Raw genomic sequence first — 15,630 nt, 5'->3', positions numbered from 1 at the left:
TACTCTTTTTTGGTTAATTTACTTGTTGTTAAATGTAAATCTTTCAATTTGTAAATTTGAATTTTGAAATAAATGTAGCACTTGCAATTTATAAGTGCAATTTTTTCCCATCTTCCTTGTATTCTTTATATTAATACAAAGTATTCATATAACTTACAATAGTTTACAAAATACAAAAAAAAAATTAAAAAATACACTCAACCCGTAACCGTATCAGTTCAATTTTTACCCGGATGAACCCGAACCCGTTAAACCCGGTAAGCCCCAACCCGTAACCGGCCCGGACCATAACCCGTACGGGTACAAAAAATCCCTACCCATCCCGGCCCACCCGTTAAACACCCTTAGTGAGTACACTTCATTAGAAAAAAGGTTTCCCAAATTTCCGACTTTCCACCTCCTTGCTGCTATTTTTCTTTCTCTTCACTTTTGAACTCAATTTACGGGAAAAACGTGCTGAACATAATCCGTACAACAAAGAGAAGAAACTGCTTTACACCCTTCAAATGTAACTCAAATGCTAAAAGATTGAGACTCACTTGTCCAAAAACCAACATTAGACAGTGGTTGCCGCCCAAAGTTAACCAAATACTGAAAATAACATATCACAATCCTACAACAATCAACTCAGTAAATTCTCATGTGGAACCTACACACATGAAATATACTTCTCAGCCAAACTACAAGGCGAAGCCCTTCAAATATTCTGGATCTCGCTTTGCTCGTTCCTGGAATTTCTTGAACCAACGATCCAATATATCCATAGGCACCACCAGCTTACTGCCATCCACCCCACAAAACGACTGCATAAAATTGAACAAGTTTTCACCAACTTTCAATGCCAACCTCTCGATTTTCTTCCCTGCAGTGACATCAAGGGAGGGAAGTGTTGCAAGGTCCTCAACTGAGACACCTATCTTGGCAGAGACTGGAGTTGCATCGGCAGTGAGCTGCAGTTGGCCACCGGACTCTGGCCAAGGGAGCAACAGCACGGCAGAGGGTCGCGTCAGCGTGACTGCACCACAAAAGAGGAAAGGTGAGCCAGGGGATTGGATATACACAGCAAGGGCCTTGTCTGGTGGCAGCGTGAAGTTGTTGATGAGGAATATGCAGACTTCACGAATTGAATCGTATTCTTCCCCTGCACGCGTTACGTTAGAACTGTCAGGCTGGTGAAAAAGCATAAACTGTCTTTGATTGAGCGTGTTGGAACTTACCAACAAAGGTGTTCATGTCAAGGACCCAATGGGTTGTGTCAATTTGAGCAAAGGTGGAGATATCCATAGGGAAGCTTCGGTTCGGGAACACTACTCCAAACATTGTTCGTTACTTTATTTCTTGTGCCTTTTTCCTGAGGAGAAGAAGAAAGGAACCACGGTTAGGAAAATAAATTTTCACAGCATCTAACCAACCACAAGCAGATGTTTCGAAATGATTCAAACTCAGAGCAACATCTGACCAACCACAAGCCGATGTTTCGAATTGATTCAAATTCAAACAGCCATACGATATCTGAAGTTGCACAAAACTGCCTAGATTGTAGTGTTAGGTAAAGATCATAATCTAATTCAAAGTTGCTACTTTGCGTTCCACACAAAAACACTGCAAAATTAAGTCACACTTGCTCGCAACCTTTGAAATTATGTTAGCAAAATGCACAATGAAAAGAGAAAAGCTCATACATTCTTACAAACAGCCCCAAAAAGAATCATCTGATACTGCTGCATGGCCTAAACTTACTTTAAGAACATAAATCAAAGAAAGTAAGAAAGGGAAATTAGGGAGCAATCTAATATCAAACTCAACTCGGAAAGAAAATTTACCCGCACATGATATTTACACCAAACTAATGGACGCAACATGTGTCTTGCATGTATACTTTTATTATCACACAAGGATTAAGTTTTATTACTACAGAACGATGAAGTGATATGTATTCTCATTTTAAATTTGACCCTAAAGTTAATTATTTTGTTTAGTGTAAACATTGGCTGCGTGTAAAATATACCTAGGAAAACACTTGGGAGCAATCCTCCTACACCAACTCTATTAGATTAACTAAAAGGGTGGACAAACTACCCCTCTTTCTTTCTAGAGTACAAAATTACATTTAACTATTCCCAGGACAACATTTGGGAGTTATCCTTCTACACCAACTCTATTACAACAACAACAACAAACCCAGTGTAATCCCACAAGTGGGATTTGGGGAGGGTAGTGAGTACGCAGCCTTACCCCTATCTTGTGCAGGTCCACACCAACTCTATTAGATTAACTAAAAGGGTGAAAAAAAACTACCTCCTCTTTTTTTTTCTACAATACAAATTTATATTCGACATGATAATATACCATGCAATATACCATTCAATTTACAGTCATCTGTGATCTGCCTAAGAAGGAACATTTACAGTAAACATGAAAGTTGAACAGACTAAAACATGCAAATAACACACCAAAGACATTAAAAAGGCAATGCTAATTCGATATGAAATGCTATGTTAACAAACCGGTTTACAGGAAGCTGAAAGAAAAAAAAACCCATGAAAACTCATCTGTGATCTGCCTAAGAAGAAAATTTTCTTTAGCAAGATAGCCCCTTGAAGGGGCTCACGCCAAAACGGGGTAGTGAACTTATCACATCCCCTTTTACAAAATCTAGATTTTAAACCTAACTCTAGCACAAACCCACAATAATTATGCCATACATGGTACTACCATAGCTCTATGAGGAGGTTTTATGGGAAAACCATCAGCTAAAGACAGAGCTTAATCAGCTAAAACCCACAAAATTTCCACTGGAATCACCATAAAAGTAAATCAATCAACTAAGCCTCAATTCCAAATTAGATAGAACCCACCATATGAAATTATCCGTATCCAAATCATTCTATTCGGGGTCATAATTACTCCCAAACTTTAAAAAATGATTCTTTTCCCCATTTACGGACTAATTCTGACACTTGCATACAACACCATAAAAAGGAGAATAATGACAGTTAATAACAAAAAGAGAATGTAGAGGGTGCTAAAAATTGAGTTGATTCTGTACCTGAAGTTGTGAATTTGTCCCAGCTATACAGCGAAGGAGAAATTTTAATGGGTACCTTTCAATTTTAACATATATGATAGGGTTTTTGGTGGGTTTATGTAGAGGGAAGAAAAGGGACGAAGATGGGGGAACAACAGATTGAAGATGTTATGTAGAAATGACGGGAAGATGAAGGCACAAAAAAAAAGAAAGATCTAGAACATTTGCAGTCGACTAAATTTTTTTCCCCCTTCATTTGCAGTCGACTATTAAGTACCTACCAAAAAGAGATGCAAGTATAGAAAAGAAAAATGCATTAGAAAGCCTTTTTAGAAACTAAAAACTACTTTTAATCCAAGCTTAAGCATCTTCCTGGCCTAAAACCCTAAACTAAAACCCCTTGTTTTGTGAATTTTTTATTCCTATAGGTTGGAATTATAATTTATGACTTACCGGTATGATTTAGGTTGAGACCCATAAAATTTAAACGCGTCCTCGATCAAGTTAAAATTTAAAATTTATAAGTGATAACATGTCTAGTATGCGTAAATAAATTTATAATATGTCATAGTTAAGTAAATATTTTAATTTTTAATTTTTTTTTACAAACCGACCAACTTTGGGTCGGTTTTCTTTGGCGCAAAAATACGGAAAACTATTTTTGAGTCCCGCGAAACTTATTTTTCAAGAAACCGACCAACTTTGGTCGGTTTTTGCAATTAAAATAAATAAAAATTAATAATAAAAAAACCGACCAACTTTGGTCGGTAAATTCGGCCGGTAATTTTAAAAAACCGACCAACTTTGGTCGGTAATTTTATTTTTTAATAAAACCGACCAACTTTTGTCGATTATTTTCGTGCGAAAATATAATTAAAGAGTTTAAATAAAAAAAAGACAATCTTAAAACAAAATGCACCAATGGTCTAGTGGTAGAATAGTATCCTGCCACAGTACACACCCCTGTTCGATTCCCATACGGTGAATCTTTTGATTACACAATTAAAATACCGACCAACTTTGGTCGGGCTTTTTTTGCAATATTTTTTTTTGAATTTAATTTACCGACCAATGTTGGTTGGTAATTTCCGACCAACTTTGGTCGGTATATTAAAACGACCATCAAAATACCGTTCAAGCGTATTTGCTCGCATTTTGGTCGGTAGTTGGCCACTTTAGTCGGTTTTTTTGGTTGGTATTTACCAGATTTCTAGTAGTGATGTTCAAAATTTAATATTTAACATATACATATAAAAAATATGTTTGACCTATATACACAATATAAATTTTTATATACGCAAAATAGTTTTTCGAAAAAGGATGTTCGGTCAACTACCCTCTAATATATGTGGCTACGCCACTGGTCATAAACATAGGAGCTCGGCTCAAGCAAGAACGCTGCAGTAGCAGTTGAATGTCTGGATTATGATGGTACTCTTGTATAAACAGATCAATTCGCCATTTTAGACCTTATTTTTACCATTTTTAAGTGTTAACTATTTTGGACTAGGAATTCACCTATCGGACTAAGAAAATTATTTTATTTAGTTGTTTGTGTTTAATACTTAATTATGTATGAATTTTTACACTTTAAACATGAAGATTCGGGAGTAAAATTGTGAATTTGGGCCTCAAGTTCCTAAAATTAAAAATTAAGGTTTTGAAGACCTAAATGGTTCTCAATTGAATATTCAATTATATATTTGAACTTTACGATATATGAGTGACCCAAAAATATAATTTATTCGAGATCTGACCAAAATCAAAAAATTAATGTTTGGAAGACCTAAATGAGTCTCAATTGAAAATCCAATTATACATTTGAACTTTACGACGTATGAGTGACCCAAAAATATAATTTATTCGAGATCTGACCAAAATTAAAAATGAATGTTTGGAAGACCTAAATGAGTCTCAATTGAAAATCCAATTATACATTTGAACTTTATGCATGCACTACTAGAAAATGGCTATTTTGCGACTGCAAAAACGGTCAGAAAGTGGTCAGAAAATGCTAATTTTCGACTACTTTTAGACTGAAAAGTCGTAGTCGCAAAATAGTTGGTCTAAAATAATTTGCGACCGAATTCGTCCGTAATTTGCGACTACAGCGGTCGCTAAGGCAAAATAGAAAACGACTAATAAATGCGGTAAAGTTTCTGACCGACGCGGTCGCAAACAGGTTAAATTAAATTTTAATTTTATATTAACTTTCTCACTACTTCGGTCGCAAACAGCATATCTAATTATAATAGTATTTAATTTTATTTGATTTTTCCCACTACTGTGGTCGCAAATCTGATTTAAAATTATTTATTTATTTATTATTCTGACTACTGTGGTCGCAAATCTAATTTAAAACTATTTATTTATTTGTATTTGCGACTACTATGGTTGGAAATAAGTCGGAAAACTGGCAATTTTTTGCCAAATTCCAGCTCTTTTAAAGCAATACCACCTACCAATTCAAATATACAACAACCAATTAATCTACAATGCTAACCAATCAATCCACCATTGCAACTAATCAAATCCATAAAATGCAAAACATAAATATTTGTAACTAAAAGATCCAAAAAGAGTTAAACATTCTAACACCATTCAATCTAGTCTAAAATATTACAATCATAGTCAAGTGTAAATATTACCAAGTCTAAACATTCAACTACAACAAATAATAATGTCTCAAACATCAATAACCATAACAAATTAAAACTCATTATCCCCGCCATTGTCAATATTCGAAGGAGCAAATGGACGTCCGCTCATAAATTTCTCCACTAGACTCTGCAATTTGTTAAAATTTGCGCGATCTTCTTTCCGTTCCTCCTTCAATTCTTCAACTTCTTTTCGTAATGCTTCCACCTCTTCGTGATCTTGCGAATAACTCGCATCACCAGACAACAATGTGGTAGAACGACCTACAGAATATTGTGATCCAAGACCGTAGGTTCTACCTTTCTTTGCGCCACCAACCACCTGCATCCATATTGAAGCTACATCATTGAGTGACACTTGGGTTGAGCTACCATCCTCGGAATCGGGTTGACTTTGACGCCATTCCTCAAAACGTTGCTGATAGGCTTCCTGAAATTAAAATGGAGACCGAAAAGATATTCAGATAGAGTACCAGCAGATTTTCCCTCTTTGTAAAAAAAACAGCACTTGAATTTAAGGATATAAAAGCTAGCTAGTTGCCCGGGGTGATTGTTCTGAGGGCACTCTGATTTTTTCACAACTATGAGGTAGAGAGAATTATCAGCTGCTGGAAATGATCAGAATTATCAGATGAACTGGTCAGACACCACAAGCAGCACATAAGTTGCCAGCCGCTTAGTATATCTAAAGTTTCTTGTAAGCGTAACAGTTCATGTGCATATGGTTCAACAGGCAACTGCAACTAAGCAAAACATAGGAAATGCTAGTTCGATTACAACTAGTGCAGTCTGAATCAATGAACAAGAAAGAAGATATAATTTACCAAAAAAGGGAAGAAAAAATGCAACACAAAGTGTAAATATAACCAATGTTGTCCTCAAGACAATGAAAAAGCAGTAACTATTAGCTAAATTTGAAGCAGCAACTCATCGATACTTCTTGCTAATGGGTTCAGTAATAAGGAATATTGTGAAAAGTCAAGGAATTCAACAAGACGTAAGACATTGAAAACAATGAATGAAACTTCTTATAAGAGATGACATACAACAACTAAAGCTGTCGAGTTAGTTAGACTGAATAACTAGATAAATTCTCCTTTTACACCAACTACCAGACCTGATACCCGTGATTTCCTGACGCTGCTCTTTTTACCCAGTTTACTAATCACTCGACAAAGTGAATACTGGATTAATTCTCTTAGCTAGATTATGCAGTTGGTGATTCGAGTTGCATGAGTAAACTATAAACATCATTGAACTGAGTTCTTCATTTTTCCTAGATATATGAGTCTTGAACAGATGACATGAAAATAGGTTCTTCATATTGATCCTCCAAAATGGTAAAATTAAATATACATACAGGACTTACACCAGAAATTAATACTTCTAACTTAGTCTGTTTTGACTCCACAACGGGCGATAACAAGTTCCAGAACCACGAGGCAAAGTATCAAATATTGATCAAAATCAATCAAAGACATTGCAAGAAGGATATCTCAATCTCGGGGCAATGAATCAAGTTCTAAAGGAGTGAAAAATAGAAAGGGTGAGGACTGGACAGTATTTAATCATGCACAGCAGTCAACTAGCAATAAAAAGGCTCCAGTTAACAAAAATTAGAATAGTGCATCGAAGAACTGTAGAGTTTCTAATTCCTTTGATGCTTTGATGAATGAATACGAGGAGGATGCTGGGAAGAACTGGCAGCAGGCTAGTCTTGAGGCAGAACAAAAATCTGGGCAATTACCAGGTGATGGAAAACAGCAACAATTACCCAAACACACAGCAGTTTCAGCAAATGTCTCAAAGGACATTGTTCTTGTAGATGGAAAATCAATCTCACAAGCTGGACAGAATGCCTCAAAGAAAAATCTGATGGGGGAACTAACAGGCAATCACAGCTCTAATACTCCTACTCTACATTTTTCTAACCCTCATGTGGAAAAATTATTAAAGAGGTTCAAAATGCAATGGTGTTGAATAATAATATGGTGAAACAACCTATGGTTACTTTGAACACCTCTGTTTTTGAAGTTCCAACACAATCATTGGAGTCTTGTGGAGAGCAACATATATAAAAGTATAAGGTCCTTGTCTTATGACTAGAAGAATCATCAACCCCAACAAATCAAAGAAGAAGAAGAAGAAAGAAGAAGAGACAAAAAGGAAATAGAAGGATCTTACATATACCCTCGCAGCACGCGGCCCGACCCATTCTCTTGTCCCATCCTTTTTCTTTTTCAAATGTTTGTCCTCAAAGACCTCAGCATAAGTCACAAGTCTCCCTTTTTCCTTTTCCTGCAAAAAAAAAAAATTAAGTTAGATAAAGTTCAATTGCATCTAGTTAAAATCAAAACAAATATAATAAGAAAGTTACCATTCTCCTTCGATGGGTCTCCATACTAATTGAACCCCCAGTGTGCAATGAGCCACCCGTATTGGAGGCTCGGGCAGCCTTTGCAGCATTGCTCCTCTTCTTAAATTCTTCGGAAGCCCATATCACAATAAGTCTATCCCACAATTCTTTTAGCATCCAACCGGGCTTCTCGCCCTTCTATCGAGCTTTATAAAGGAGATTTTTAAGCCGATCAGCAGCTTTTTTCTCGAAATTATGACTTATTTGCTGATGATATTTGGGAATCCATGCACACCTTGTCTGCAAATTATTTAAAACATTAGATGAAATAAGGGTAGTTTGATAAATAATACAAAATTTATTGATTTTGTACCCTAAATTGATTCCACATCTGATTTCTGTAAATATACGGTACATCTGACCATTTACTCCAAGCATCTCGATAAAATCCTTTAACACAATCCACAACCACCTTCGTAGATTCCTTGGAGGGAACAAACCTGCATTAAAATTAATATATGTTAAAAATATATTCAACAATTCAAACGAATAATAAAGTAATTTCTTACCCAGTAGTCCCATCAGGAATGATAATCAGTCTATGAAGGGAATCATATGATACAATCTCTTCAAAAGTCTGAGTCTGTGTATCATCAGGAGCAGGTGTAGATGTATCAATAGATGGGGATGACGGTATGGTAGAATCTCCAACATGCGGCCTAGAAACACTAGGAGTGGATGATGATGGAGATGAAGATGGAGTCATAGATGCGGAACCACCATTCTGACTAACATGGTAGCTTGGGTATGGAGTGAATGATGACGGAGGCATAGATGAGGAGCAACCATGCTGACTAGTACGATAAGCTGGCGAAGAAGATGGTATAGTGTGCATGCTCTGGGAATTAGAGATAGGCTTATATCGAACTGGATCACAAGAGGGCAAAGTGAAAAAGCCAGGTGGCACTGAAGTCTGCTGAGGAGGCGGAGGAGGAGGAGGCGGAGGAGGATGAGGATGAGGAGGACCCATAAATGGCACAGACGAGGTAGTAGGACCTGAAGTGTGCTGAGGAAGCTGGGAATTGTGTCTTATCTTTTTTTTTTTCCTGGCGCCATCTGTGTAACATAAGTATATTAAAAGCATTAGATAAAATATGTTAAGACATAAAAAATGTAAAGAAGAGGATAAAGTGTTTGATTAGCACCGAAGAGTATGTAAAGTTGGCCTCGTCTGAACTTTGTACAAAGAAAACTAAGAGGAGGCCACCAAGATCCTGAATACGATAAAACCTATAAATATCCTTTAATGTAAGACTATATGGAAGCTCTGTAAAAGAAGTGTCAACATATCAGCACTCTAAAACACAAATTTTTTTATCTGCATTCACACACCTCACTTTTCAAATTTTCTAGATATTTGAGGCATTGACTCATATCAAAGTTTGAACACATCTATTAATCAACCTAACTTTCAAATGTTCTTTTCTAGTGAAACATCACATATTACTATCCTAGAACATTTAACCAGGTTCATGGTAAATCGCGAATTAGTAACCTTGTACATGAGGATTGTAGACAAAGCACATGTGCTATCTAATTCACATCAGAGAACAGCATGAAAGGAATAGCACATTTAAGCTGAACATTTGCTATTTTTTGAACAAATGAGAAGATACTATCATGTACCATAACCTTTTGATATTTCAAGTGAATTAGGAATTAACATAGATATCTAGCAAATAAAGTAACCAATTCAATCTAATGAGTAGTACCATCCTTTCTCAGAATTCCAGTTTCATCTAGGTGAAAGAAAGAGCAAATGAAAAATTTGAATCAAACCAAAAGCTAAAAGTGAGAGAGACCAAGTAATAATGAAAAGAAGCTGAAATAGAGCCGGAGTAAAGTACAGAATATGCGACTGTTGAGTGCACATCTGCAAACGGTGTAACCTACCTGAGAAATTTACAGACCAAAAAACAAATTAGAAATGAAAATGGAAGACAGTTGTCTTACACAAATAAAAAAAGGCTAGTACATGTCGTTAAAATAAAACCAACATGTCAATCCTCTTCGCTTGATTGATATTCATTATTTAATTCTTCCTCATCGCTTGTTTCATTTTCATCAAGCAATTCTTCCTCATCGCTTGTTTCATTTTTATCAAATGATTCTTCCTCGCTTGTTTCATGTTCATCGGCGGGATCTTCCTCCATGTTTGTACGGGATGTTCCTTCCCCAAAATCATGCTTATTTGCTCTACGAGTAAGGACCGAAGGATCATATTCTTCATAGATGCCTGTACTATGCTGCAATTCGCCCACTAATTCATAATCAACACTTTCTTGAACACTCGAAATATCATTCTGGTACGCGACTTCTAATGCATTCTCAACTTCTACTCTACCAACGGGCTTTGTTTTTATAACTATCCGTCATGTGGACTTATTCTTGCACAAAGAATAAGGAACATAATACACTTGTTTCACATTTTGTGCAATGATAAATGGATCATAGAATCCATACTCCTTCGTGTGGTTAATTTCAACTATTTTATATTGAGGGTGAACTTTTGTACCTCTAGTAGGTGTTGGATCATACCACTTACACCAAAAGAGTACCAATTTTTTTTCGGCCAACCGAAATACTCTAGTTCTAAAATCTCTTGAAGCACACCATAATAATCAACATCTCCATCACCCTTTACCCACACCCCACTATTATTGGTTTTCTTATTCTTAGACCATTCTTCTGTATGAAACTTGTACCCATTGACAAAGTACTTAGACATCATTCTGACTTTATTATAGTCAGGTCCCCAAGCTATATCACGCAAAAATGGGTCATTAATTCCATTCACTGGATTATGAACCTATATAAAGTTAAAGAAAAGTTAGAATTTTAAAGATACATGTACTGAATTTGTAGCCACAAAATAGAACTTACAAACTCCTTAAACCACTCTGAAAATCTTGGATAAATAGCATCATGCCCGTTTACACCTATAAAGTAACTGCCGGACAAAATTATAACTTTCATTAGTTAAAATAACTTTGATAATGTAATAATCGCCTTTAGTATAAATTAAGACTTACTTATAATAAGGTTGGACCTCTGGACAATTCAATAATACATGTGTTGTAGCGGATTTTTTCTCCATCTCAGTCAAATTTCGCTTTTTACTAGTTTTGCGGGCCTCTACCTGGTTGATTGAATATGGAAAATGGTGGTGCCAAAGGATCATTAACACCTCCATCATCATGCCGATTTGGCCTATTTCTCAAACATGGCACATCATGTTCAAAATAATATGAACAGAAAAAAGAAGTTTCTTTAGCCAGATGTGCCTCGCATATCGATCCCTCAATCCTAGATCGATTTTTTACGGTCCACTTACATTTTCCAATAGTCCTACATAGCACAATGTTTAGATGAAATAATGTTTAATTAAAACAAGTCAAGGAAAAATAATTTAAAGTCATTACCTCTCGTAAGGATACATCCATCTACATTGTACAGGACCTCCAAGTCGTGCCTCTTGTGCAAGATGAATTGGAAGATGTTCCATTACATCAAAAAACCCAAGAGGAAAAATTTTCGCCAGCTTGTTTAAAGTTAAGCAAATGTTACTCTCCATGTAAGCTAAGTTCTCCACCTTCAATGTGCTAGAACACAACTCCTTGAAAAATAAACTTATCTCAGTAATGAGTTTCCATATTCTATCAGGCAACGCTTTGAATGCAATAGGCATCAAAGATTCGAGGAAAATGTGACAATCGTGGCTCTTCATAGACGTCAACTTCCCTTCTTTCATGTCAACACACCTGGATAAGTTTGACGCATATCCATCAGGCATCCTCAAATTCTTAACCCAATCACAAATCTCTCTTCTCTCATCCAAAGTGAATGTGTAACTGGCCTTGGGCTTCTGAATCTTGTTGTTCAAGTATGTCAGGTATAACTCACTTCGCCTACAATATTCCTTTAAGTCCATCCTAGTCTTCAAGTTATCTTTTGTCTTGTTATTGACATCCATTATTGTATTAAACAAGTTGTCAAAAAAGTTTTTCTCGATATGCATGACATCCAAATTATGCCGAAGAAGATTATGCTTCCAATAAGGTAACTCCCAAAATATGCTCTGTTTAGTCCAATTATGCGTAACACCATAACCGGGTATCTTATTAGATATTGGAGCCTCTGTTACCTTTGGTAGAAACCTAACTCTGTTCCAAATTTCTTCTGGCGACAATGGTGACGGTGGCTCCTCAAAATCAGTTTGGTTCTTCATAAATGCACTAGTATTTATCCTAAACTCGTGATCCATAGGCAAGAATCGACGGTGGCAGTCAAACCATGTATTCTTTCCTCCATGTTTCAACGTGAATGCTTTTGTGTCTTCCATACAAGTTGGGCAAGCTAACTTTCCTGCAGTCGACCACCCGGACAACATTCCATAAGCAGGAAAATCATTTATAGTCCACATCAAAGCAGCACGCAATCTGAAGTTTTGTTTAGTTGATATATCATATGTTTCCACACCTTCATGCCACAATAACTTTAACTCGTCAATTAAATGTTGCATGTATACATCAATCAAACTTTTCGGATTGCGCGGACCTAGAACAATGCAAGTTAGGAACAAATATGGACTTGTCATACACAGCTCAGGAGGAAGATTATACGGCATAACAAACACTGGCCAACATGAATATGGTGCAGCAGAGACGGAAAAGGGAGTGAATCCGTCTGCACATAAACCCAACCTAATGTTTCTTGGTTCACTAGCAAAATCCAGAAAAACCCTATCAAAATGCTTCCATGCTTCTCCATCTGACGGATGACACAGAATACCAGGTGGCCTTCTATTTTCATAGTGCCATTTCATATGAGGAGCAGAGCTCATTGATGCATACAACCTCTTTAACCTAGGTATAAGGGGTAAGTAATGCATCGCCTTAACTGGAACCTTCTTGCTTTTTGAATTTATGACTTTTTTGTAACGAGGTTGGTTACAAAATTTGCAATTTTCTAAGGCTGCATCATCCTTATAGAATAACATGCAACCTTTCTCACAACAGTCAATCCTCTCTGATGAAAGTCCTAACTTAGAAACCAATTTCTTTGCTGTGTAGAAATCTTTGGGTAGGTCAATTTTATTCGCATTAAGTTCATTCATAAGGCCAATGATAGAGTCCATGCCCGCTTGAGAAATACTTGAATCCGATTTAATACTTAATAATCTAACTGCGACAGACAACTTAGAATGTATTGAGCCTTCATACAATGGACGACTTGCTTCCTGTAATTGTTCATAGAAGCGCTTAGCATCATCATTTGGTTCAGACTGAGCCTCCGGGTGCATCACAAAAGCATCCCTAACCATTTCACTGAATCGAGAATTTTCAGTATTATTCTCTGCTAATGGACTACCCTCACTACCAAAAAATTTTTGAAAATCGACGTTATCAACACTAGCAACATCCTCTCCATGAATAGTCCACACGTAATAATTTTCCATAAATCCTTTTTTATAAAGATGAACTTTAACAACATCTGGATGTAATAACTTTGCACCCTTGCATTTGACACAAGGGCACCTAATCATCCCTTCACTGAGAAATTTATAAAGTGTTTTCGCTTTAGCCACAAATTCAGCAACCCCTTCTATAAATTCCTCACTCAATCCACTACGATTAGGATAAGTCCGATTATACATCCATCTACGATATGCAAGCTCCATCTACACAAATAAATCCAAGATATTTAAAACAATATATATTACTTAGTATTATGCCAAACAATTTACTTATAAAAAAATTGGCTCTTTCAACAACACAAATATATTTTGTGGCCATCCTATAATATTCAAGACTTCAACAACCATTATGTGTTATCTATCAACAGTATGTGCCCTATGCAAATGAATTATCAAAAACTGTTTGTGGAGACATAGATCATGACTTAAGATATATATATATATATATATATATATATATATATATATATATATTTGTGGAGAAAAATTGAGATGTGCGTAAGCTGACTCAAATACCATAATTATCAAAAACAATCAAAGCGATTAATAAGAGAAATTCTCTAAAACTTTTGAGTAGAATATTTTCAGCATTAACTAATTAATAATCCCCAAGTATTCTTACCAACTTGTTGAGGAAAGGTCTATCTATCGAACGCAAAGCAGAGATTCAAGAATAAGGATGAAACCTTACATACAAAATTATTCAGCCCTTGCATATTTCAACTTCAGTTCACAACAGGCAGCATAGATTGAGATTAGTGTGACCACTTAAAGAAGAGTTACTTTGACAGATTCAACACACTTGTAACAATGACAACTGTTATCTAAACAGAAAGACCAAAAAGAGAAGAAAGAAGGCAACAACCAATTACTTTCATGGCAAGTCACTGTCTAATGTATTGGTCCAATTTTGCCTATAAATATTACTGATACCATCACAATTTACCCAAAGCTATATTCTATAACTGAAACTACAGCTACCAAATTAAAGCTCTCCTACTAAGCTACTATTTCTCAAGTACGACTACAAGTTTGTGAAGATCAAACACTTTGAGATAAGATCAAACACTTTGAGATACATCCTAAACACATCTCCATAAATATATTCTCAGAAATCAGTTTCCAAGAAAATAACAGGTTGAGATCAACAACAATGAAGTTACTAGAAGCTTCTTCTTAATTTGCAGAACATTGGTATGAACATAAGCTTAACCGATATATTAAACATAAGAAAAAGCTTTAAGTTTTTAACTCACAAATACTGTGAATTTTCTGGAAATTCAGAGAAAATCCGAATACAGAGCCGGCTGAAAGAAGCAAAATCAAATTCACACATGCATTCCACTAATTCTGTATGTTAATGTTAAAGAGAAAACAGAGAAATAATGCTTCAAAAGTTCACCTTAAATAAGGAAGAAAACTTCATACAGAATATGGGTGATGAAATTAAAAGGCACCTGCTATACTCTTTTGCTCGGTTGAAACGAATTTCAAGCACAGGTATGGTGGAAGCTTTGCTTTTTCTAGGTTTGCCTCTGTCAGCCTTTGCCTCGTCCGCCGATTTGCCTCTGTCAGCCGCTCAGATTGAATGGAAGATATCGAGAGAGAGAGAGAGAGGAGGGAAATTGGGGAAATAGGGCGCGCACAAATTGGGGAAATAGGGTTTTGGCCTGAAATATTAAATTTAGATTTGTGACTACCGCGTAAATATTCTTTTACCATTTTAATTTTAATTTAGCGACCGACGCAGTAGCTTTTTTGGCCAACTAATATTTTTGACTTTTCATTCTCTGACCGAATCGGTTGCAAAAGTGAAGGCGAGAAATTGGCCCGCTATTTTCACACTGCTTTCGTCGAAATAATAGTCTAATTTCTTTTCTAGAAAAGGTAATAAAAATTCAGATCTATTTCCGACTACAGCAGTCGCAAAAGTAGTCCCATTAGCGACTACTTTATTTTCAATCACAAATTAATGTTTTTCTAGTAGTGATGACATATGAATGGCCCAAAAATGTAATTTATTTCAAGGTTTGAATACATTGATTGGAAATTA

At 36.0% G+C, this 15,630-nt stretch overlaps 2 protein-coding genes across 2 annotated transcripts; both read right to left on the bottom strand.

Annotated features, from left to right (window-relative positions):
• Positions 1 to 427: 427 nt before the first annotated feature.
• On the bottom strand, positions 428 to 3,355 carry LOC109244158 (protein OPI10 homolog). The gene is made up of 3 exons (XM_019411203.1): positions 3,050 to 3,355; positions 1,218 to 1,351; positions 428 to 1,141 (listed from the first exon to the last, which is right to left on the bottom strand). The coding sequence occupies exons 2-3, from the start codon at positions 1,318 to 1,320 to the stop codon at positions 681 to 683; spliced, it is 564 nt and encodes a 187-aa protein (XP_019266748.1). The 5' UTR covers positions 1,321 to 1,351; positions 3,050 to 3,355; the 3' UTR covers positions 428 to 680.
• Positions 3,356 to 5,558: 2,203 nt separating this feature from the next.
• LOC109244157 (pollen-specific leucine-rich repeat extensin-like protein 2) lies at positions 5,559 to 15,214 on the bottom strand. The gene is made up of 7 exons (XM_019411202.1): positions 15,035 to 15,214; positions 9,247 to 9,315; positions 8,611 to 9,157; positions 8,415 to 8,541; positions 8,063 to 8,341; positions 7,870 to 7,983; positions 5,559 to 6,115 (listed from the first exon to the last, which is right to left on the bottom strand). The coding sequence occupies exons 3-5, from the start codon at positions 9,069 to 9,071 to the stop codon at positions 8,240 to 8,242; spliced, it is 690 nt and encodes a 229-aa protein (XP_019266747.1). The 5' UTR covers positions 9,072 to 9,157; positions 9,247 to 9,315; positions 15,035 to 15,214; the 3' UTR covers positions 5,559 to 6,115; positions 7,870 to 7,983; positions 8,063 to 8,239.
• Positions 15,215 to 15,630: the final 416 nt, after the last annotated feature.

The sequence above is a fragment of the Nicotiana attenuata genome, unplaced genomic scaffold (assembly GCF_001879085.1).
Source record: "Nicotiana attenuata strain UT unplaced genomic scaffold, NIATTr2, whole genome shotgun sequence".
Lineage (NCBI taxonomy): Eukaryota > Viridiplantae > Streptophyta > Magnoliopsida > Solanales > Solanaceae > Nicotiana > Nicotiana attenuata.
Note: the sequence above shows the minus strand (reverse complement) of the source record. Positions and strands in the feature narration are given on the sequence as shown.

Excerpts from the sequence above, each read along its gene's own strand:
- LOC109244158 (XM_019411203.1), bottom strand. The coding sequence starts at position 1,320 with ATGTTTGGAGTAGTGTTCCCGAACCGAAGCTTCCCTATGGATATCTCC. Across the intron at positions 1,142-1,217 it reads TGACATGAACACCTTTGTTG|GGGAAGAATACGATTCAATT; the intron begins GTAAGTTCCAAC and ends TAACGCGTGCAG.
- LOC109244157 (XM_019411202.1), bottom strand. The coding sequence starts at position 9,071 with ATGGGTCCTCCTCATCCTCATCCTCCTCCGCCTCCTCCTCCTCCGCCT. Across the intron at positions 8,542-8,610 it reads ATTCCTGATGGGACTACTGG|GTTTGTTCCCTCCAAGGAAT; the intron begins GTAAGAAATTAC and ends ATTTTAATGCAG. Across the intron at positions 8,342-8,414 it reads AGATGTGGAATCAATTTAGG|ACAAGGTGTGCATGGATTCC; the intron begins GTACAAAATCAA and ends AATAATTTGCAG.